This window comes from Meriones unguiculatus, chromosome 17 (assembly GCF_030254825.1).
Source record: "Meriones unguiculatus strain TT.TT164.6M chromosome 17, Bangor_MerUng_6.1, whole genome shotgun sequence".
NCBI lineage: Eukaryota > Metazoa > Chordata > Mammalia > Rodentia > Muridae > Meriones > Meriones unguiculatus.
The window spans coordinates 21457026-21479229 of NC_083364.1; the positions used below are offsets into that span (position 1 = coordinate 21457026).

Here is a 22204-nt window from a genome sequence, read left to right on the forward strand (position 1 = left end):
GAGAGAGAGAGAGAGAAAGAAAGAAAGAAAGAAAGAAAGAAAGAAAGAAAGAAAGAGAATATAATGAGCCATATCCATACCCTGGTCCTTCTTTCTGCTTCCCCAGTAGTCCATCCTTTCTGAATCCCTGACTTCATTCAGCTCTCACTGACCAGCTTCACTGACTGCTCCTCCTCTCCCCAGTCTTAGCCATCTCAAGTTTTCCCTCCTCAGTGCCCACCACAGTGGTCCAGTCTTAGTAGCAAATCTGATCTAGTTTTTAAATTTAACTATTACTTAGTCCCAGTCATTGTACAGTCTGATCCACAGATGGATCAGAAATTCTAAAAACAATTGGCAGTATTGTGTGTGTTTATATGCCTTCTCCTGTTCCTGTAGTTATGAGAATATGTCATCCCAAGAATAGACACCCTCCTTTTCCTCTTGGTCTGCCATGTATCCCTTTGTCCTGATGTCCTTTCGCTAGCCAAACGGCATGCTCAGAGACTTGTTCTGGGTTCCCAGTGTCCATTGCCCACCTCCCTCTGTAGCAGAGTACTATACTACTGTAGCAGAATGGAGATATGCACATGACCTCCATATGGCCTGCATGCTCACAGCAGGCTTCCAGCAGCTGGCAGAGCACTTGCCAGTCAAGAATGGTCCTCATGACATAGCCTGCCAACTGTGTGACAGCCACTCAGAGCTCAGGGCCTCGTCCTCATTTATAAATGAAAAGGCTTGACTCACTGATGGTCCCACAGCTGGCAAGTCAGGGCAGACCATGCACTGAAACCTGGTATCTGATCTGATGCTCTATACTTCTAGGGTTTTCCTTTCTGTTAAGTGAAGTAACTTGTTTTCTCCCATTTCAGGAATATCTGAACAAACATCAGAACTGGGTGTCAGGACTGTCCCAGCACACAGGATTGGCCATGGCCACTGAAAGCATCCTTCACTTTGCTGGCTACAACAAGCAGAACACAACTCTTGGAGTATGTGCAAATGTCCTATGTTAACAGTGAGCCCCTAATCTGTGAGAGCAATATTATAGGGTGAAGGACTCAGCCTATATGTAGATTTTCATGAAAGACCTCTCAGCACCCATAATATCCTACATATCCATGGGTTACATGGGGTATCTGTTAGCAGATGGGAATTGATAAGGGTCTAAAAGAGGTACCCATCCATACAGACATTTCAGTATTGTGCTTAAGTTTTGAAATATATCAATTTTTGAAGGTAAGACTTGATACATTAATGAAATCTGAGTTTCTAGTGTCTATAAAGAGGAAAGAAACTGCCTTCTCAGACACTCACAGCTCTACACTGCCATCTTCCTCAACTCAGGCCAAGCCTGCATTTGTGGCTTTGATGTTGAAAGGGATTTCAGGATTAACCAGTAGAGTTGAAGCAGCTGCATCAAAGTTGGTTTGAGATTGTGTCTCACTATGCAGCCCTGGGTATTAAAGAGGCTCTCAGAAGAAAGCAAGACAAATCCATGTGTGGATACAGGCTCCTCAAGGCACTGGCGTCCTGGTGACCCTCGGGTTTTACCTCAAAGAATTGCTGAGAAACTTCTGTCCTTGCTCTCTCACTGTGAGATGGGTGAGGTTGCTCCAGATGTCTTGAGTGGAATTATAATATGAAAAAGTAAACCAGCAGCTCCTGGGGCTGGTAGTCTCAGAAAACTTCAGGTTCGTGGCTGGGAAGGGCAAAGGTCCTCAAGCAGCTGTTAGCACACCGTGCTAGAATCTTTGCACTGTTGCTGGCAAATGCTTCACAAGATCCCAGGGTGGAGGGCTTCTTTTCCCCTTCTTTTGTTTCCAAGATTTTTTCTACCTTACTGTCCTGCCTCAGGATCGGGGGCCCCAGCCTTGAGCTCTGCACAGCTTGAAGAACATATATTGGTAGAAGGCAGGCCTTAAAGCCAACTGTTCTTTTCTAGGCACTGGCCAGCCGGCTTGCAAGGAGTCTGTTTTGCTGAAAAGATTTCCTTCATCTTTTTGCTAGAAAGTTATAGGTTTTAAGTAAGAAGACACTTGTGGTTTTGTTGTTGCTGCTGTTGTTTTAGGTTTTTTATTTTTTGTTTTTTAGAGTGCTATGTAGACCAGGCTGGCCTCAAACTCAAAGAGGTCACCTGCCTCTGCTTCCGAAGTGCTGGAGTTAAAGGCATGTGCCACCATGTCCAGCTGAGTGGACTGTCAATAAGTAGGAAAAGGTGCTTTCTGTTCTGTGTTGATGGTTGGTTGTGCTTGAGATCCTGACTAAGGCACCTCTGTTGTATGAAAGCAAAGGAGACTTTATAGTCCCCAACGTCACATTCTTGCAGTGACATCTCTCATCATACACATAGGTGAAGACCAGAGTTATTTATGGTCTGGTGTTAGTTATAGGTGGTGGCACATACCTTTAATCCTAGCACTTAGAAGGTAGAGGTAGGCAGATCTCTGAATTTGAGGCCAACCTGGTGTACAGTGTGAGTTCCAGGACAGCCAGGGCTATACATAGAAACTCTGTCTCAAAAATATAATAATTAAATTTTTCTATAAGGCATGTAAGTCTCTAGACGGTGTTCCTGGATGATTGGTTAAGTTAGCTTGCAAGCACTGGAGACTGAGTAGTCTTCGCATCAGAGCTTGACTTCTTTCCTGGACTTTGGTTAAACATAAGAAAAAGATGATATTTCAACATCTAAAACAACTTTCTATACTTGTCTACAGGCAACTCAGCTAACTGAACGGCCAGCCTGTGTGAAGAAAGATTACTCCAACTTCATGGCTTCCTTGAATTTGCGCAACCGCTATGCAGGCGAGGTACTTGTCTTGCCCTTATGTTAGAGGCTACTCTGAGCATCGAGGTGATGCTATTTAACTCTTTCACAGTGGAATATGAATGAGGGATCTGGGTGCTGTGGGGTTGACTCGTTTCAGGTGAGCGAGTAGCCTGGGTATGAGCACTCAGTGGCACCTTCCAGGGCATTTATGACAGCTGTTTAGCACCTGTAGAAAAGTGATATTGTGTAGGCACACTCAGGCATGCCAGGGCATTTTGTTAAGTGGTAGCAAATGTGTGTGGAGTGCCATGTATTCTCCTGGGAACTTGTTAATATATAAGTACCAATATTCCAGTCTTACAGATAAAGGCTCCTGAGATTAAATTACTTGGCAAAAGTAGGCTTAGGAGCATGTCTGCGGACTCCTCACAGAAGGCTCACTAGAACGTAATTCCTGTCCAACCCCATCACTCACCTAATTTCGCTTTTCTCTTCCACAAACTCAAATCTAGTCAACACTGAAGGTGGAGCCTGACACCTCAGAGTAGTCTGAGAGCTGGTCACCTCCACCTGAACACTCTACTTCTTGCTTAATCCAATGGCTAATCTTCTGCAGTGAGTCTTGGCAGAGTCCCTTGTTGTACTCAGCTTGTGCTAACTACATGCTGAGAATTGCAGCAAGAGCTTATTTTATGTCATTTTAAATGGTACTATGGCAGCAGAAAATTTGTCTTTGGGGCATAGGTTTATTTTTTGGAAACAGTCATAGCTCCTGTATAGCCAAGAATATAAATAAGAACATTTTCTGAAAAAAATAAAGCCAGTTTTGCTGTTTGATTCATTGATTGAATCTGAAAGAAGTTTATTTATGTAGCTTGTGTTTATATGCCTCGTCCAGTGATGAGTATATATCTCTACCTTCAAGGATCAGAGTTAGGGAAAACACCAACATACATTTTTTTTGAAGAGATGCTCAACAACAGCATCATTGACATGAGTTCTAGTTGGGACAGTGAGTCACTGGCCAGTCCTATTGTGAGCTTGGTCAGCTGGTAGCCAGGGCCTCACTAACTTCCTGGCATATTGACACAGCTCCTAATAAGTATGCTTCTTCACAGGTTTATGGAATGATTCGGTTCTCAGGGGTCACCGGCCAGCTGTCTGACCTGAACAAAATGATGGTCCAGGATCTGATTACAGCTTTGGACCACAATAATCCTCAGCACTATACACAGGCCATGTTCAAACTGACTGCAATGCTCATTAGCAGCAAAGGTAACACAGAGAAGTTCCATGGAATTCTGGGTTCATTTCTAAGTGAATGTTGGCTTAGAAACCCTTGATAACCTAGAATCAAAGAAAGAGCTGAAGCTGTGCTAATAGAAATTTGTTTCACCTCTGTTGAGCCCCTATAAATAAAAGGCATTGTTGACCCCAGATAGTGCTGGCTCTCATGACAGCCTAGGGAAGCCATGTTCAGGCCAAGCCAAAGTCAGGAGCCTTTGACTAATCTGTTTGATTCCAGATTGTGACCCACAGCTCCTCCATCATCTGTGTTGGGGTCCCCTCCGGATGTTCAATGAGCATGGCATGGAGACTGCACTGGCCTGCTGGGAGTGGCTGCTGGCTGGCAAGAATGGAGTGGAAGTGCCGGTAGGACACTGAGCCCGCTTAGCTCTGTAAGTGGGGCGGGGGGAGGGGGGGTGAGAGAAAGGAGAGAAGCTGCCCTGGCTCTGCTGTCAGTGAGTACTGTGACCCTGAACAAGCCCTTCGTGCTCATAAGCTCTGGTCTCCGGAAAGAATGCTGTGGGTGGTAAGAGGTGCAGTGATGTTGGAGTGGTATTTGGAGAGCCTGTATCCCAAAGGCTCAAAATGGAAAGCAGGCTCTGTGTTGAGACTGTGGGAGCTGACTGGGAACAGTTGCTTCTTGACTTTGTAATTGTGGGATCAGCCACCTTACCCAAGGGCTGTGTTTCTAGATTTACTGCTTCATGGAGGCTCCTGGCAGGATTATGCATGTTGAGTCTCCCTTTTCTGAAGATATTGGCACAGAAGCCATTTCATGTATGTACCATGTACATCTTATTACCATAGCCTGAAGACAATCTTAAGCATATTTTTATATATTTATTTATTTTATGTGTATAGTTATTTTGTCTGTACATATGTCTGTGCACCTCATGCATGCTGGTACCTGAGGAGGTCAGAAGGCAGCATCACATCCTCTGGGACTGAAGTTAGAGATAGCTAGGAGCTAACATGGCTGCATGGAACAGAACCCAGGACCTCTCCAATAGCAATGAGTGATATTAACCCTATCTGCCCTGCCCCACACCCATGCATTACTGCTAATGTTCCTACTTGGTTTTGAGGCAAGGTCTCTCTTCCTGCTATGTCAGGCTTCCCCTCCATGCTCCCCTTCACCCTCACACAGACTCCAGCCACAGAGAATCAGAACTGATTCAGCTTCACAGGGTAAAGCAGTGCTCATGACCACTGTTGTCAACCCTCACATTGCATCTTGGACTCGGGGTGCCCTTGAATATCTAAACGTGCAGTCTGTCTTTAGGGTGGGTGGTTTGAGCCACTAAGGATCCTTAGTGGCAAGGACAGTAGAGCAGACTTCACATCGTGGCTGTCCCAGGCTGTGTCCTGAGAGCACCCATGGTGGAGTCTAACTATTCCACGCATGGACTCCTTCACATGGGAGCTTCCAGCCTGAGCATGGTGGTGTGTAGCCTTAATCCCAGCACTTAATCCTACCCAGGCAGAGGCAGGTGGATCTCTGTGAGTTCAAGGTCAGCCTGGACTACAGAGTAAGTTCCAGGCCAGCCAAGGCTGCACAGTGAACCTTGTCTTAAAAAAAAAAAAAAAGCAAAGCAGGTACCTCTCAGCATGGATGCCCTAACACCCCTTTTGCCTGCCAGGGCAGTGTTACCTACAAAATCGCTAGCACCTCCATTCCTGGCACCACCAGTCTTAAGTGTATTCTTCTAGTCTCTTGCCATCAAGCACCATGAGCTTATTAGGTGATGAGTATCCCAGCTGGCAGGGTCCAGCACTCAGAAGACAGATCTTTGTGAGTTTGAGGCCAGCCTTGTCTGATTCCAGAATAGCCAGGGCTGTTACACAGAGAAACACTATCTCGAAAAGCAAGCAAACAAACAAACAAAAAATCAAGGTAGCTATTCAGAAAGTTGAGTCAAGAAGAAGTAAATTTGAAGACCCACTGGACTCACAGAGTTGGAAAGGGGGCTGGAGAGATGGCTCAGCAGTTAAGAATATTTGCTGTTCTAACAGGGGACCTGGATTTACTTCCCAGTACCCTCAGAGCACACGGTGCTCATGCACTTATATAGGCAAAGCACTCATACACATAGAATTTTTTTTTTAATTTGGTTGAAAATAAAAACCAGTTTGCCCAGTGCAATGGCACACACCTATAAACCCAGCACTTGCAGAGGCAGACACAAGCAGATGTCTGTGAGTTTGAGGCCAGCCTGGTCTACAGAGTGTGTCCAGGACAGCCAAGGATACCTTATCTCAAAAAACAAAACAACAACAACAGGAAAAAAAAAAAAAAAGCTCTAGTTATGTAGCTCAGCACAAAAGCCTGTGCCTGGCATATGAGGTCCTGGGTTCAGTACCACAAAAGGCCTGGGCTGAAGAGCTCCAGTTGCTTCCTATTTTGGACACTGCATTGTCTATGCTATGCCTACCTTACATCTGTGTAGACCAGACTCTTCACAGACATCTTACTTCTCCTTTCACACTTCCAACAAACTGCCCAGAACAAATCGTACTAACTTTATCTTTTTACCTTTAAATAGATGCCGAATTTGGTCACTCCCAGCATTTCAGCTACACTTGTGGCTATGGCCTACTTTATCTCTCCTGTGACCCTAAGACAGCCCCAGTGTGTTAGTTACTTTTCTCCTGCTGTGATAAAACACCATGGCTGAAAGCAACCTGTGGAAAAAGAATCTATTTAGGCTGATGAGTCCAGGGGGTGAGTCTGTAAGTGGCAGAGAGACATGGCAGCAGGAGAGCAGGCAGCTGAGAGCAACGAGAGCGAACTAGAAGTGGAGCAAGGCTGTAAACTGTCACAGCCCACCCCCAGTGATGTGCTTTCGCCAGCAAGGTCACACCCCACACACACACAATGGTTCCATAACATCCCCTAAACAGTGCTACCAACTGGAGACCAAGTGTTCCAAAACCTGAGCCTAGGGGGGACATTCTCATTAAACCACCATACCCAGTGAATTAGTTACTTTTCTATTGCTGTGATAAAGCACCATGACCAATGCAATGTGTAAAAGAGTTTACTGGGGGTTCATGGTTCCATAAGGACCATGATGGCAGAGCAAGGGTAGTAGGCTGCTGGAGCAGCAGCTGAGAGCTCACATCTCAAACCACAAGCAGGAAACAGAGTTAGCCCTAAAGGCGGAATCTTAAACTTCACAGCCCTCCTCTCCTAGTGATGCACTTCCTCCAGCAGGGCCACGCCTCCTACTCTTCCCCAAGCAGCCAGTAACTGGGGATCCAGTATTCAGATGCCCAAGACTTATTACTCACTCACATTGCCACACTGAGTCTCCCTGCTTCTATGCCACCCTCTATACATGCAATAGGAGCATGCCAGTCAGACCTACACTAGACTGGACCTCTCTGGTCCCCACCTCTTGTTGCTCTCCCACCAGCTGCACTTGTTCCGTGACCCAAAGTTCACATGCCACCTTCCTTTGTCTCTTTGTGTTCTTGTTTGCTTTGCTGTGGCTGTGTGAGATCCTGTTGCTCCTGCTCTCCCAGGCTTGTTCCTGCCTAGCTGCAGGAACTGTATTTTCTTTCCTTAGATGAATGTCCGTGCTAGCCATCTGCAGGACTTGTGTCCAGTGTTTCCTTTCATCCCACAGCATTCCCTGGCCACCCTGCCTAGAACACTTTCCCTCCACACTCCATACTGCTGTTTTCTCAGGCTTTGTATGCTGTGTGTACCTTACTTCTTGGACCATACACACTTGTTTTACCCAGAGTCGGGGAGGCCCTAGCACAGAAGTGGATATTACACAAATGAGTGGGTGTGTGGCCTTTGCTTGGCTACTTTGTCCTGTCAGTTCTGCGGCTCCCTATACTTCCTACCGACTTGCCCCCCCCCTTCTGTAAAAACACACCTAACATTAGGCAGAAGCCAGACTCCCAGAGAAGCCACAGGCAGGGTGTAGTTCCTTGGTATTCTTGGGTTCCCACCTATGACAGTGCTGTCCTTAGCATGAATGGCATTTTTTCTGCACCCTCATGGCCTCTCAGTGGCATCTGTGCCCTCAGACATCAGAAGGAAAGGCAGAAGTGAGTTGCCATTTTAAAAAGAATGCCTGGGCTTTTCCTGGGACTGTTGGCTCCCATCTTGCTCTTTATTGCTCCTAAGAACCCAGGAGTCAACCCAAGGCACAGAGCATCTAAGTGAAAATGACTGTGACTGGTACTGGGTATTGAATCCACACCCTTGCAAATGGCAAGCTCTGCACTGCAGTATCCCAAGCCTCTTGAGCCACTCTTGCAAGAGGGTAGGCAATAGTACTAGAAAGGGAAACAGAGCCTGTATAAGCCATGCATTGCTGGTGCTTTCCTAGGGTCAAATGATAACTGTTCCACTTCTTCCAGGCCACTACTCTGCTTTACCTGAGCAACACTCCTACCTCCATGCATTAAGGGCCCAGGATCAGTATAGCTAGGCCAAGGGAAGGACTCAGTTCTTGGCAATTGCAGCCTTTCTCCCTTTAACTTCCTGGGCTACTCTCAAATCTGATAAGCTAATGAAGGAAGACCTACTGTTGTGGCTTGGAACCCCTACATGTGGTACTTGCCCTCCTTCACACAGGTAGTTTCCAGAATTCTTTCTGGGATTCACCAGAACAGAGCCTGCGGCGGCCTGCCCTGCATTGGAACATCACAGCCATGCTGTACTGTGCACCTTCTCTGCATCAGTACATCACAGCTGTGCTGCTGCACTCCCGCCCTGCTGAGCCCATGAGTTAGGGTGACGGTCAATCTGGATAAAATGGCTGGAGGAAACAGACCAAACACTGAAGTAGCTGCCCTGGGTCATGGGTTATATGATACTATTTTATATGTTCCTTGCCTTCTAATTTTATTGGTATTTATTGGTATCCTAGCCTTGCAAGTGCTGGGACCACAGGTACAAGCTGGCACATGGAGCTTTATTCAGGAATTCAGAAGCAAAGCAGCTACCCCTCTGCTCTCGGGAAGAGCTGACAGTTCTTTCGCACTTGCAGTTTATGCGGGAGATGGCTGGGGCCTGGCACATGACCGTGGAGCAGAAGTTTGGCCTCTTCTCTGCTGAAATGAAGGAAGCAGACCCTCTGGCAGCGTCAGAAGCAAGTCAGCCAAGACCTTGTCCCCCTGAAGTGACACCTCACTACATCTGGATCGATGTGCGTGCCTACCTTCATGCCCTGCTGTGCTTTGTACGGTCAGCCTTGCCAGGCCTAGGGGCCGGGACCTGAGACATTGAGTGGCCTCTAGGCCCCTCCTCTGGTCCTCCCTGACTCCCAGAACTCCTCCTATTAGCTGCTCTCACCAGCACTGGGATGAGACTGGCCCACCCCAACTTACACAGCTTTTTTACCTTTTCCCAGTTCCTGGTACAGCGGTTTGAGATCGCCAAGTACTGTAGCTCTGACCAGGTGGAGATCTTCTCAAGCCTGCTGCAACGCTCCATGTCCCTGAACATTGGAGGAGCTAAGGGGAGCATGAACAGGCATGTGGCAGCCATTGGACCACGTTTCAAGTGAGGGCTCTATTTCTTTGGGGGCATCTGGGTATCCCATTACTAGCATGTGGGGCATGTATGTAACATAAATCATGGTATGGGTGGGTGGGTGTGTTCTCTGATGTTTGTGTACAATGTAGAGTAAATCCTATGGCACTGTCCATAGGATTTGTAGAAGCACTTATAGAAGACATGAGATCGTGAGCCTCTGGCTGGTTAAGAGCCTCTCCAGCTGTACTCCCCTCCCCCCGCCCCCAAGTACAGTCTTTCTCACTAGAACATGGCTTCTGCTGTTGTCTGTGAAGGGCCTGTGGCTAGTGCCAGTGTGCTTATCTGCCCAAGCTTGGTGGAGGCTCTTGCTTCTACCAGGCACTCTGTCTGCCTTGTCCCTGAAAGCCAGACCATGACCCCATAGCCCACTTGACCCCATTCAAACTACATTTCTCCAGCCATGTACAGAGAAGGCCCAGTCTTCTTGTTTGCCTATACTTTTCCACAGTGCCATAGGAATAAGCTATTGAAAATGGATCCAGTTCACACTGTTTCTGCTATATGTGAACATGCTTGTTCCACAGAGTCCATGTCACTGTCAGGCAGCATAGCTGGGATCTGTCCCTTGAAAAGATCCCACTGCAACTGGATCCCACTTGGGGGATTTCTTGGCTTTCTACTGTGCAGAGAACTGTGTCTTACCCACCAATTTGACTCCTGATCTCCATCCCACCTCAGGGATGTAAGCTTCCTGCAGGCAGGGGCAGACCAGGGCCTTCCACCCATGCCTCACAGCACCCTGCTCAGGGCTTGGTTTAGCAGCAACCATACACTAGGAAATAATCACCCACCCTTAGATTGAATTCATAGCACTGTCCCACAGATTGCTTATGAGTCTGGGACTTTTGGCCCAGTCATAACATCATAGAGTTCATTTGCTTTTCTCTCACAAAAGTGAAGCTTGTGTTTTGTTTTGTTTTAAAAGTCTTTCCATACTCACTTTATGCAGTGCTAGGGATAGAACTTAGGCTATCATGCATGCTAGGCAGGCACTCTACAAACTACATCCCAACCCACTCACCCAGTTCTTTACCCTACATCCCAGCCACTCAGTTCTTTACCCAGAGGTCAGTTTTGATGTGGTGTAGGCCTCACTCTTCTACAGAGGTGCTAGGCTAATAAACTACATCTTAGAACAGGAAAAACTTTTATCTTAGCTACTTAAATTATTTTAACTTTATGGCTTTACTGAACAATATCTTTACCCATGCACAGATTGTTTTTTTCCAAACACACTGTAATTTTGGCACCTAAAAAACATAGGCAAGGGGATCAGGAATTCATGGATATCTGAACACTACAAAGGGGGTTCTGGGATTTGCTTAGGGGACCACACCCCTTGAGGCTCAGCCCTTGACCAAGGCTCCAACCTTGTGTCTCTCTCCCAGACTGCTGACCCTGGGGCTGTCCCTCCTGCACGCTGATGTGGTTCCAAATGCAACCATTCGAAATGTGCTTCGAGAGAAGATATACTCAACGGCCTTTGACTATTTCAGGTATTACCTCAAGTTACATGTGCATGTGCCTAGACGTAGCCTCACCCCAACAAGTCTCACCTTTGTTCCCCAGGAAATAACTTACATAAGGACATAGTTTGTCTGGTTCATGCTTACCCTCTCTTTCATTAGGCCTTGTGTGGCTAGATTGGAATAGCCTCAGCCATGTGTACTCAGAACCAGGTGCCCAATGGAACACATACAGATTTTTCCCTTGACTTTAATTAATTTAAGAGATTAGGGACAGAGGCTCATAAGCCCTGATCCTGAGGCTTTTCAGGTAGTTAATAGTTCCTGGAAGGCATAGATATACTTTCTTCAGTGGTTTTGTAACTAATCAATTGCCCATGTTGCTGTAATAACCCATTGCCCCTGCTCTTCTTAGCAACCATAACTAAACTTGCTGTGTCAAAACAAAGATTTAAAAGTAGAAAAGCAAGGACAGGGAGCAAGCCTGGAGAAATGGCTCAATAGTAAGAGTACTCACTTCTTTCCCAGAGGCTTTCCCCTTCAGTCCCCCCCCCCACACACACCTCATTTCAGATGATATAGCATCCTGTAACTCTTAACTTTTGGTCTTGGTTTTATTTGTCTAAATTAAGAGCAGTCAGGTAGTGGCATACACCTGTAGTCCCAGTTGTGTTTGAGGCTTTAATTCCAGCACTCAAGAGCAGAGGCAGGTGGACCTCTGAGTTTGATGCCAGCCTGTCCTACAGAGTGAGTTCCAGGACAGCCAGGACTACACAGAAGCAACCCTGGTAGAAGCAACCCTGTCTCAAAAAAAAAAAAAAAATGCACTTAAAAAATAATTCCCAGTATGGTGGTAAATGCCTTTAATCCCAGCACTTAGAAGACAGGGGCAAGCAGATCTCTGAATTGGAGGTCTATAGAGCAAGTTCTAGGACAGCCAGGGCTATACAGAGAAACCCTGTCTCCAGGAAAAAAATAGATTAAATGCATACCATTTACTTTTCCTGGTACTATAAATGATTGCTACACAAAACCCTGCAAATATCAGCTGTGTGAGTCTTTGCAGATGTAGGCTGTACACTCACCAGAAGCTGTGTGAGCCAGGTGTGGTGGTACATGCCTACAGTCTGATTGATCTAGAGGCTGTGAGCTGGGAGAGTCATGATCAAGGCCACCCTATATACGTGTGTGTGTGTGTGTGTGTGTGTGTGTGTGTGTGTGTGTGTGTGTGTGTGTAGTTACAGGCAATCTGAGATGTGTAGATAAAGCTGGACAGGGTACATAGGGTAATGATGGGGCAGACAGACCTGGACACCTCCAATGGGAGTTAGTAACATCATTTTTGCTGGTAACCTCCAAAAAAAGGAGTGAACTTTTATGTCCACTGTTACTACCTTGTGAGCGTGTTCTGGTCCCTGACTCCAGACACTCAGCCTTTTTCCTCTTTTGATTGTTTGAAGTTGCCCACCAAAGTTCCCAACGCAAGGAGAAAAGAGGCTGCGTGAAGACATAAGCATAATGATTAAGTTTTGGACTGCCATGTTCTCAGATAAGAAGTACCTGACCGCCAGCCAGCTCGTTCCCCCAGGTAAGCACTGCCCACAGGAGTACAGAAGGGCAGAGTGCTCTGGGAGTGGTTCCGAGAAGCACACAGCCCTGATCTTGGCCATGCTTTCTATTGTTGAAAACCCAGTAAGTACTTGCTTGTCTGCTACCTTTCCTCCAACCTACACTGATGCAAACAGCAAGTGCAGGACACTCTTTCTTGTAGCTTCTCCCTGGACCAGCTCACTTCCCAAATGCCCACTCAGTAGCGTAAGGCCAGAATACCCAGATAAATTCAGCATAATCCATTGTCATAAGGTGCAGTCAAATGAAGATAACATCAATAGAGGAGATTCGAGGGGCACCCCTCTGGGACAGGCACTTGGCATAAACTTGGCATTGAAGACAGTTTTCTGGAAACAGTGACTCTGAGGTGAGTCTGAAAGGAAGCTGTGTGTGTTTGTGTACATATGTATAAACATATACATATATACATACATACTATATACACACATACATATAGCCAGAGTATACTGGAACAAGTAGCTTTCCAGGGTAAAGAGCAGAACAGTCCAGGAGAAATGCTAACGTGTTCAGCAGCAGCAGCAAACCAAAAAGAAGGCTTGTTTCATTCATCTGCTCATACATAGAAAACATTGTTTTAGGGCTAGAGAGATGGCTCAGCAGTTAAAGACTACTGACTTCTCTTCCAGAGGACCCAGGTTCATAACCCAGCACCCACGTGACAGCTCACATTTGTCTGTAACACCAGGATATGACACCCTCACATAGACATATGCAAGCAAAAATACCAATGCACATAAAATAATTACTTAATTTTTTTAGAAGCCCACTTTTTTAAACTGATAGTACTTCTCTTATTCTATTTTTAAAACCTAGGACTATGATAAATTTTAGGAAATTCTCCATTTAGAATGGTTAGAGTAGAAGAACTCATGGATGTTTGGAAAGCTCAGTCTGGAAGGCTTATTCCAAAACCATCCAGCCATCCCAGTGCTGAGAAAACCAGCACTAGTACTGAAGGCACCAGGTGCCTTCTTATTGTTGAAGACTCCCATTTCTTTATGATGTCTTATTGTTGTTTTTTAAGACACGGTTTCTCTGTGTAACCCTGGCTGTCCTAGAACACTCTCTGTAGACCAAGCTGGCCTCAAACTCCATCTGCCTCTGCCTCCCCAGCGCTGGGATCAAAGGCGTGTGTCACCATGCCCAGTTCTATGATGTCTTTCTTTTTTCTGGGCAAGGACTTTCACTGGCCTGGAACTTGCCCAGTAGGCTGGGTTGGCTTACCAGTAAACCACCTCCATCTCTCCAGCATCAGGATTACAAGGGTGTGCCACCACACCCAAACTGTTTAATGTAGGTTCTAGGGAAGTCAACCTTAGGTACCTGTGCTTGCAAAGCAAGACTTGCTGAGCTTTCTTCCTTGTGATGCCTTATCTTGAGTACCTCATCTCAGAATCTACAATGTGTTTGCCCACAGATAACCAGGACACCCGGAGCAACTTGGATATAACTGTGGGCTCTCGGCAGCAGGCTACACAAGGCTGGATCAACACTTATCCCCTCTCCAGTGGCATGTCAACCATCTCCAAAAAGTCAGGTTGGTCAGGGTAGTGGGCACTTCCTACATCTTCAGTGCAGTCTTGAGTTCCATCCTGGTAGTGTGATAGACACTCAGATGGCAGAACAGGACATTAAAAGGCATTTTCTTCTAGATTCTAGAATAGCAGAGACTGGGGATGGCAGAACACATGGCCAAGGTTTTTGTTTCAGCTGCCAACACACCACCTAAAGAAAACACAGGGCAGATAAGTGGCCATGGCCTCAAAGGACAATGGCCGTGATCGTCTTTGCTCCCCAGGTATGTCTAAGAAAACCAACCGGGGTTCCCAGCTGCACAAGTACTACATGAAGCGCAGGACCCTGCTGTTGTCACTGTTGGTAAGACCCGTGGCCACAGCCACTTCCCACTGTGTGACAACATAACAACCTAGGGCGGGGACAGCATGTGCACACCTGCAGTGCACTGGACACTGTGTTTGGTCTCACCAGGCCACTGAAATTGAGCGTCTCATCACTTGGTACAACCCACTGTCAGCCCCAGAACTAGAGCTGGACCAGGCAGGAGAGAACAGTGTTGCCAACTGGAGGTCCAAGTACATCAGCCTGAGTGAGAAGCAGTGGAAGGACAATGTGAACCTTGCCTGGAGCATCTCTCCTTACCTCGCTGTGCAGCTGCCAGCCAGGTAGGCCTTTTGGTCACTCCAGTTTCAGCAGGAGTCTAGGGCAGTAGCCTGCCAGCTGTATCATGAGAGCCATGAAATACATCATGGCTCATGTCAAGAACACTCAGCACACTCACCTAGTCTGTGCAGAGGCCACACGGTGACCCTTAAGATGTTGTCAGCTCCTACCTAGGTGCCACAACATCTAGGGCTCAAGAAGGTAGTATCTGGACGAATTTAGAGCCACCATGTATCACTGGGGAGTGTAGGCTCAGTAGTAAAGCTCTCACCTAGCATTCACAAGGTCCGGGCACTTTTTTTAAAACAAATGACAGAGTCGCTTATAATTTGTAAAGGCCTCCCTCCTGGGAGGTCGTCCGCAGAAACAATTTGGGAGAGTTTGGGTCGTGTTTGATTAATGGCATCTTCCAGCTCAAGCTGAAAGCAGATGCTCCTGCTGTGGCTGGCTACCTAGTGTACCATAACCTCTCTCAAGGTAGTTCTCTCAGACAGAAATGAACCTTTAGACTGATGACAATAAGTGAGATGGGCTGCAGAGGCCCAATGACATACCCCCACATGGTCCCTCAGCCTTCTTCCTACGTCTAAGGAGGTATGTATAACTGGGAACCGCTTTCTTATTTCCTCTACCTGGTCTTCAGTCCCAGAACAGCAGGCTGTTCTCTTAAGTCCTTTCAATGCACAATGTTTATGGAGACCCACAGTCTTATTTCTGCCCTCTAACCACCAGGTGAGGGGCCTTGTGGGTTTAGAGTGAGGTAAGAGGCTGAGCCATAGCTAGGTTGCTGCAGAGGGCCAGGGCAAAGACAGAAGGAGGGTGAGAGAGAAGGCCAGGGCAAAAAGAGCTGTGGTGGTGAGAGAGAGAGGGTCAGGACAAAGAGAGAAGGATGGTGAGAGAGAGGGCCAGGGCAAAGAGAGAAGGATGGTGAGAGGCTGAGTGAATGACTAGTTCTTTCGGAAGGAAGTTCTACCATTTCCTTTTATTTGTTTTGTTTATTTCGTTTTTTGCTTTGAAGGAGAGTGTCCACGAAGCCATCTTGAGACAAGATTTCTGTGTAACCCAGGGTGGCCTCAGCTTGTGGCATTCTCCTCCTCGTGAATGTTGTAATGATATAATTTTTGAAAGGGTCCTTGTCAGGCATTGTAATGTATTACCTGCCCACAGCATTTAGATATCTGTCATATGGTGTTGATCTAAAGCACTCCAGCTGAGTGCTTCTGTAGGCTCTGCAGTGAGTGATATACCTGCTGCTAAGGCTCCCCCATCCAACTCTCCTGTGCATTGTAGGTTCAAGAATACAGAAGCCATTGGAAACGAAGTGACCCGTCTTGTTCGGTTGGACCCAGGAGCTGTTAGTGATGTCCCTGAAGCCATCAAGGTAGCACAGCCCACATACACCAGCTCAAGTTCAAACTAGACCTGGAGTGTCTTCCGGGAGGTGTGGTTACTCTGTGTCACTGTGACCAAGCATCTGACAGAACAACCTGGGGAAAGAAAGTTTATTTTGACTGTGTTTGAGATGGCTCAGCCTCATATGACTGAGCAGAACCTCATGGTGGCAGGACCATATGCAGGAGGAAGCTACACATCCTGGCAGATGGACAGAGGAGCAGGAGCATACAGGAAGGTCCAGGCAAAGCACAGCCTCCGTACATGCCACAGGGACACTTCCTTCACCTAGGCCCCAGACACTGTCCACCATATTGTGAAGCCATCAAAAGGTTAATCTATTCATCAGGTCACAGCCCTCAGGATCCAGTCCTTTGGACCTCATGGACATACTCAAAGGTGTGCTTTATTAATCTAGGCATTTCTCAATTAAGTTGGTACTAACCATCATTGCTGGGTCTGGTCACCAGTACAGGTCTATAAGCCTAGCTACTTGGGAGACTGAAGCAGGAGGATCATAAGTTCAAGGCCTGCCTAGGTTACAAAGTGAATTTTAGACCAGCCTGGACAACCTTGTCTCAGTAGAAACAGAACAGGATGTTGGTGCACACCTTTTTAACTCAGCACTCAGGAACAGAGACAGGCAGATGTCAGTGAGTTTGAAGCCAGCGTGGTCTGCATAGTGGAAAAGAAATAAGTGGAGCTTACGAGATGGTGCGGTGGTTCAGCACTGGGTGCTCTCCCAGAATCCCGGGGTTAATTTCTAGCATGTACATGGTGGATCACAACTGTTAACTACAGTCCCAGGGAATCCACTGCCCTCTTCAGGTCTCTGCAGATAATGCACATACATGGTACATAGACACACATTCAGGCAAACACATATACACGTAAAATAGCAGTTGTTAAAGTTAACGAGGGCTGCTAATATAATACAGAGTGAAGCAGAAAAGTCCCTCGGCAGTCTTGAATTCAGTCTCAGCACCACCAAATAATAACGATGCTTATGATGCAGGGTGTGGTGGTGCACGCCTTTAATCTCAGCAGTCATGAGGCACGAGCAGGTCTCTGGGTCTGAAGACAACCTAGGCTACATGAGACCCTGTGTCTAAAACAAAATTATTATTACATCTATCACACCGAGAGAGACCAGGTAGCTTCGGTGGTATGATGTTTTTTAATTCCCTGCATTTTCTACTTCATGTGTATAGTAATTATTATGTTTATGATAGGAAATATTTAGTCTGCTTCAATTCTGTTTATATCTCATGCTAACCTCAAATTCACTATGTAGCTAGAGATGTCCTTGAGTTTCTGATCCTCCATTCTCCACCTGCCATGTTGTAAGAGAACAGGTGTGTACAACCATAGCTGGTTTTATGTGCTGGGGATCAGCATATACTAACCTGGAACACACCACCCATTGAGCTCCCAGGCCCTCACATTTATTGCAATTATGCTACTTTGCATAACATGTCAGAAGCATTTTCCATTTTATTGCCACTTTTTCTTTTCCTGGCCTAGAGTTTGCCATGTAGACCAGGCTGGCCTCAAATTCAGAGAGATCTGCCTGCCTCTGGCTCCTGCATGCTGGAATTACAGGTGTGCATGACTATGCCTGGCCTGTCACCCTTTACTTCGGCCATTTTTTAATAGGCTGTGACCTCTTCCTCTCTTAACTTTCTCCCTAGTTCCTCGTCACCTGGCATACCATTGATGCCGATGCTCCGGAGCTCAGCCATGTTTTATGCTGGGCACCCACGGACCCACCCACTGGCCTCTCCTACTTCTCCAGCATGTACCCACCACACCCTCTCACTGCACAGTATGGGGTCAAAGTCCTTCGGTCCTTCCCTCCGGTGAGTCCAGAGCCCTTCGAGCTAGCTGAGGGTACAGCTGGCCCAGTGTGGTAAAGTGGGTAGATATAAGACAGCTCAACCTGGCATGCATCGAACTGTGTGGATTCATCTAAAACATGTCTTTCTTCCTGACTTCTAATAGTTGCAGAAGATGAATTTGGGCTGTGGTGGCACACACCTTTCATACCAACACTAGGGAGGCAGAGGCAGGTAGATCTCTGAGTTCTAGGCCAGATAGAATTGCAATGAGACCCTTTCTCAAACAAACAAACAAATAAACAAACAAAAAGATTAATTAAGTTGTAATTTATATGTGTTTTCTAATTGTGATTTTGTTTTGTTGTTGTTCATTTTCTTAAATCTTTAATTGGATTTTTTGGTTAAAAAGAACGTTTAAATTTAGTCCTTGCTCTGAGAGGTTAGCAGTGTATCCTTGCCTCTTAACCCAACAACAAATGTTCAGGGACCTTGGGGATTCTATGTGGTAGCCAAGGTGGCAGGTCTGTAGCAGGGGAGTTTCTGTAGAATGTTCTAGAGCCCTGCTTGCCTTGCTACAGTTTCAGCACCAGCAAGTTTGTAGTAACTTTCAGCCCATTTACCTGGGGCAGGCTTGTAGGTAAGTCACCTGCTTGTTTATTTTCACCGGTGTGTGTTGGCAAGCCTTGGATACTGTTATCCTCTGAACCTTCCCCAGTTCTCCAGCAGGATGCAGTGTTGCAGTCCAGGGCTCATTACTGTTTTAATTGTTATAACCTCTAAAATCACAGCCATTTCTCCTTCTACAGGATGCCATTCTGTTCTACATCCCCCAGATTGTGCAGGCCCTCAGATACGACAAGGTAAGTATTGACACAGCTTTCCACTTCCTCCAAGAGCTGTGCATATTGCTGCCTATGGCCCCTAGGTCCCAGCTCAAACAAGCTCTAGGCTCCCTCAGGAACAGGACTGCCCAGTCATGCTTTGCAGAGTGGTGGGTGCCAGTACATTTTCTAGCTGCTTCCTTCTGGTGGGAAGCCTGGTCTACAGCCCCCCTTGTGGGTCAGGTGTCAACAGACGACATGCTTCCTCAGCCTGGCTGTTCCCATTGGGAAGTGGGGAGGCTTACGTGAGCTGAAGGGTGTGCTCTGCTCAGCTGTGTCAGGTGGACACCCTCCTGAGAGCACAGGTGTGAGCTACTCCCCTCATTTACGCTCATGGTTTGAAAGGGTTATTTTTTTATTGTTGTTCTTTTCAGTTATGTGTATGTGTGTGTTCAGGTCCTTGATCCCTTGGACCTGGAGTTGCAGGCAGTTGTGTGCTGCCTAATATGGTGCTAGGAACTAAGCTCCAGGCCTCTGCCAGAGTGTACATGTTCTTATCCTGTGAGCTGGCTCATCAAAACCAGGAGTTACAGGCAAAATGAGATGGCATAATAAAGTTACAGCCATGTATGCATAAGGTCCTGAATTCAGTCCTTGGCATCCGTGTAAAAAGCCAAGGATAGTATCACCTGTAAACCCAGAGCTGGGAGGCAGAAGTAAGGCTCCCTGGGACCAGCCAGCCAGCCAGTCTAACCAAATCAGCAAGCTCCAGGTTTGGTAGGAGACCGTGTCTCAAAAACTATTGTGGAGAATGACTGTGGAAGACACCCAGTGTCAACCTTTGAAATCCCCACACAACCACACACACATGCACATGCATACCCATACCAAAGAGAAAGGATTTACAAGAGAAAGAAAAAAAAAAGTCTGGAACTACCAGATAATTGTGGGGAGCAAACAAAATGGAAAAGAGAAGAGTGCTTTAGGATGGCAGCCCTCAGTGTGTGGGTTACATGCTCCCCTGTGACCCCACAGTTTTCTGAATCCTGTCACCTTGGAGCAGTACTCTGTACAACCTCATAAGAGACTTTTTGGTACCTAGCCAACTAGTTTCTTATATTTGACAGCAATAAAAAGTGAGAGTCATGGTTCTTAAATACCAAGGGAACTAACACAGGAGGTCCAGCAGCCAGCCCTGGCTACTCACCCAGCCCCTGGGCTAGGTTTAGTACTGACTCTAAAGGGTACATCCACCATGCTGGAAACCACACAGCCAAGTAGTGGGAGTAACCTCTTGTACTAGGTTAGGGAGAGTTTCTTCGAGGAGTGAAGCTGACTGTGGCCTTAACCTGCAGATGGGCTACGTGCGTGAATACATTCTCTGGGCTGCAGCCAAATCCCAGCTTCTGGCACACCAGTTTATTTGGAACATGAAAACTAATATCTACCTCGATGAAGAAGGGCATCAGAAAGACCGTGAGTATTTTGGTCTCTCTGGCTTCTCCCCATCACCATCGTCTTTAGAGACCAGGCAGCTTCTGCTTTCTCAGAGGCCACTGTGGTCTGTGCTACCCCAACCTGGAACACACCTGGTGGAAGGAGAGAACACACTCCTGCAAGCTGTCTCTGGCCCTCCACATGCGTGACATAGTGTGCGTATGCACACACACACACACACACTTTAAAGTAAATTAAAGAGCCTGGGGTGGTATACCCCTTTAATCCTAGCATTCAGGAGGCAGAGGCAAGCAAATTTTTATTGAGCTTGAAGCCAGCCTGTTCTAAGAAGCAAGTTCAGGCCAGCTAAGGCTACACACTGAGACCCTGTCTGAACAAAAGAAAACCTTCCATATCCACTTTTACCACCGGATTCATAAATACCACCTGACCTTCATTAACCAAGACTTCCCCTTTCATGGGACCATCATTTGATTGCTTTTGTCCACCATAATCTCCAAAATCACTATAGTTACCATCACCACCACCAGTTACTGCCACCAAAATTTCCTCCTTTACTGATTTACATCATATCCTCCTCCTCTACCATTTGATTTCTATATCCTGGTCCACTACCACCATAGCCTCCTCTGCTACTATAACCAGGTCACCACCATAGCCTCCCCCTCTTCCACCACAGTTTCCACCACAACCAAAGCTCCCTCCATGACACATAAAGTATCCAGATCTACTCAACAAACTCTCAGATCCAGCAGACTGCACCTCTTATTCAGAAAGGACCTTGCCACAGTATTTCTCAACAGTTTCATCAGTTGCATCGTGATTATCAAAAGCAAAGCCTTACTTTTGTCACTTCTGTGCTTTCAATCTTGGCATACCTCCCCTCCCCCTTATAGTTTTGATTTTCGTTTTGTTTTCTTTGAAACAGTGTGTGTGCGTGCGCGCGCGTGTGTGTGTGCACGTAGCCTTGCCTGTCCTGGAACTCATTCCATAGACCAGGCTGGCCTTCAACTCAGCTATCTCTGCCTCTAGGTGCTGGAATTAAAGGTGTGCACCACAATGATTGGCTGCCCATAAGAAGCTGTCTCAAAAAAAAGAAAAAAAGAAAAAGGAAGAAAAAAAAATCTGGGTGTAGTGGTACATGTCATTAATCTCAGGATTCAGAAGCCTGTGAGTTCCAGGCCAGCTGAGAATATATAGGAAACCCCTGTGTCAAACAAACAACTATAAAAAGCTGGGTGTGGTAACATATAATCCCACAGTTTGGAAGGTAGAAGCAGGAAGATCAGTAGTTCAGGCTATCCTCAACTAAGTGAAACCCTATCTTTTAAAAAGGAATTGTAAACATAGCACTTGAGAAGTGGAGGCATAGGGGGTCACAAGTTCAAGGTCAACCTGGGCCACTTGTGACCCTAAATCAAAACAAACCATTAGTGTTGCTTTATTTCACATAGGACTTTGTCAGGGGCTAGCAGCTTACTTAACAGCGTGGCCAGTGTGTGTGGAGAATCAGGACATGATGGCATGTTTCGGCCTCTATTAGATCTGCTGAGTCCATTCCACATGATGACAGTGCTGGGAGATCCCCTAGCCTGGCTGTCTAGCAAATATCTTTAAGGGTCTCATGGCAACCATAAAACTCACCATCTTTGTCTCCTCAGCTGACATTGGTGACCTTCTGGAGCAGTTAGTAGAAGAGATCACAGGGTCCCTATCAGGCCCAGCCAAAGATTTCTATCAGCGGGAATTTGATTTCTTTAACAAGATCACCAACGTGTCAGCCATCATCAAGTAAGTGGCTTGTTTTCACCCCAGCT

The 22204-nt window shown here is 46.5% G+C and overlaps 1 protein-coding gene across 1 annotated transcript in view; it reads left to right on the forward strand.

Annotated features, from left to right (window-relative positions):
• The window catches only part of Pi4ka (phosphatidylinositol 4-kinase alpha), a 117715-nt gene that overhangs the window by 87202 nt on the left and 8309 nt on the right, over positions 1 to 22204 (forward strand). Inside the window, exons 29-44 of the mRNA XM_021654527.2 lie at positions 855 to 974; positions 2703 to 2795; positions 3874 to 4030; positions 4281 to 4408; positions 9052 to 9210; positions 9415 to 9566; positions 10988 to 11095; positions 12526 to 12653; positions 14115 to 14234; positions 14496 to 14575; positions 14687 to 14880; positions 16169 to 16259; positions 17962 to 18129; positions 18915 to 18968; positions 20285 to 20405; positions 22049 to 22178. Coding sequence (XP_021510202.1) covers positions 855 to 974; positions 2703 to 2795; positions 3874 to 4030; positions 4281 to 4408; positions 9052 to 9210; positions 9415 to 9566; positions 10988 to 11095; positions 12526 to 12653; positions 14115 to 14234; positions 14496 to 14575; positions 14687 to 14880; positions 16169 to 16259; positions 17962 to 18129; positions 18915 to 18968; positions 20285 to 20405; positions 22049 to 22178 — 2003 coding nt within the window. The remainder of the gene's footprint in view (positions 1 to 854; positions 975 to 2702; positions 2796 to 3873; positions 4031 to 4280; positions 4409 to 9051; positions 9211 to 9414; positions 9567 to 10987; positions 11096 to 12525; positions 12654 to 14114; positions 14235 to 14495; positions 14576 to 14686; positions 14881 to 16168; positions 16260 to 17961; positions 18130 to 18914; positions 18969 to 20284; positions 20406 to 22048; positions 22179 to 22204) is intronic.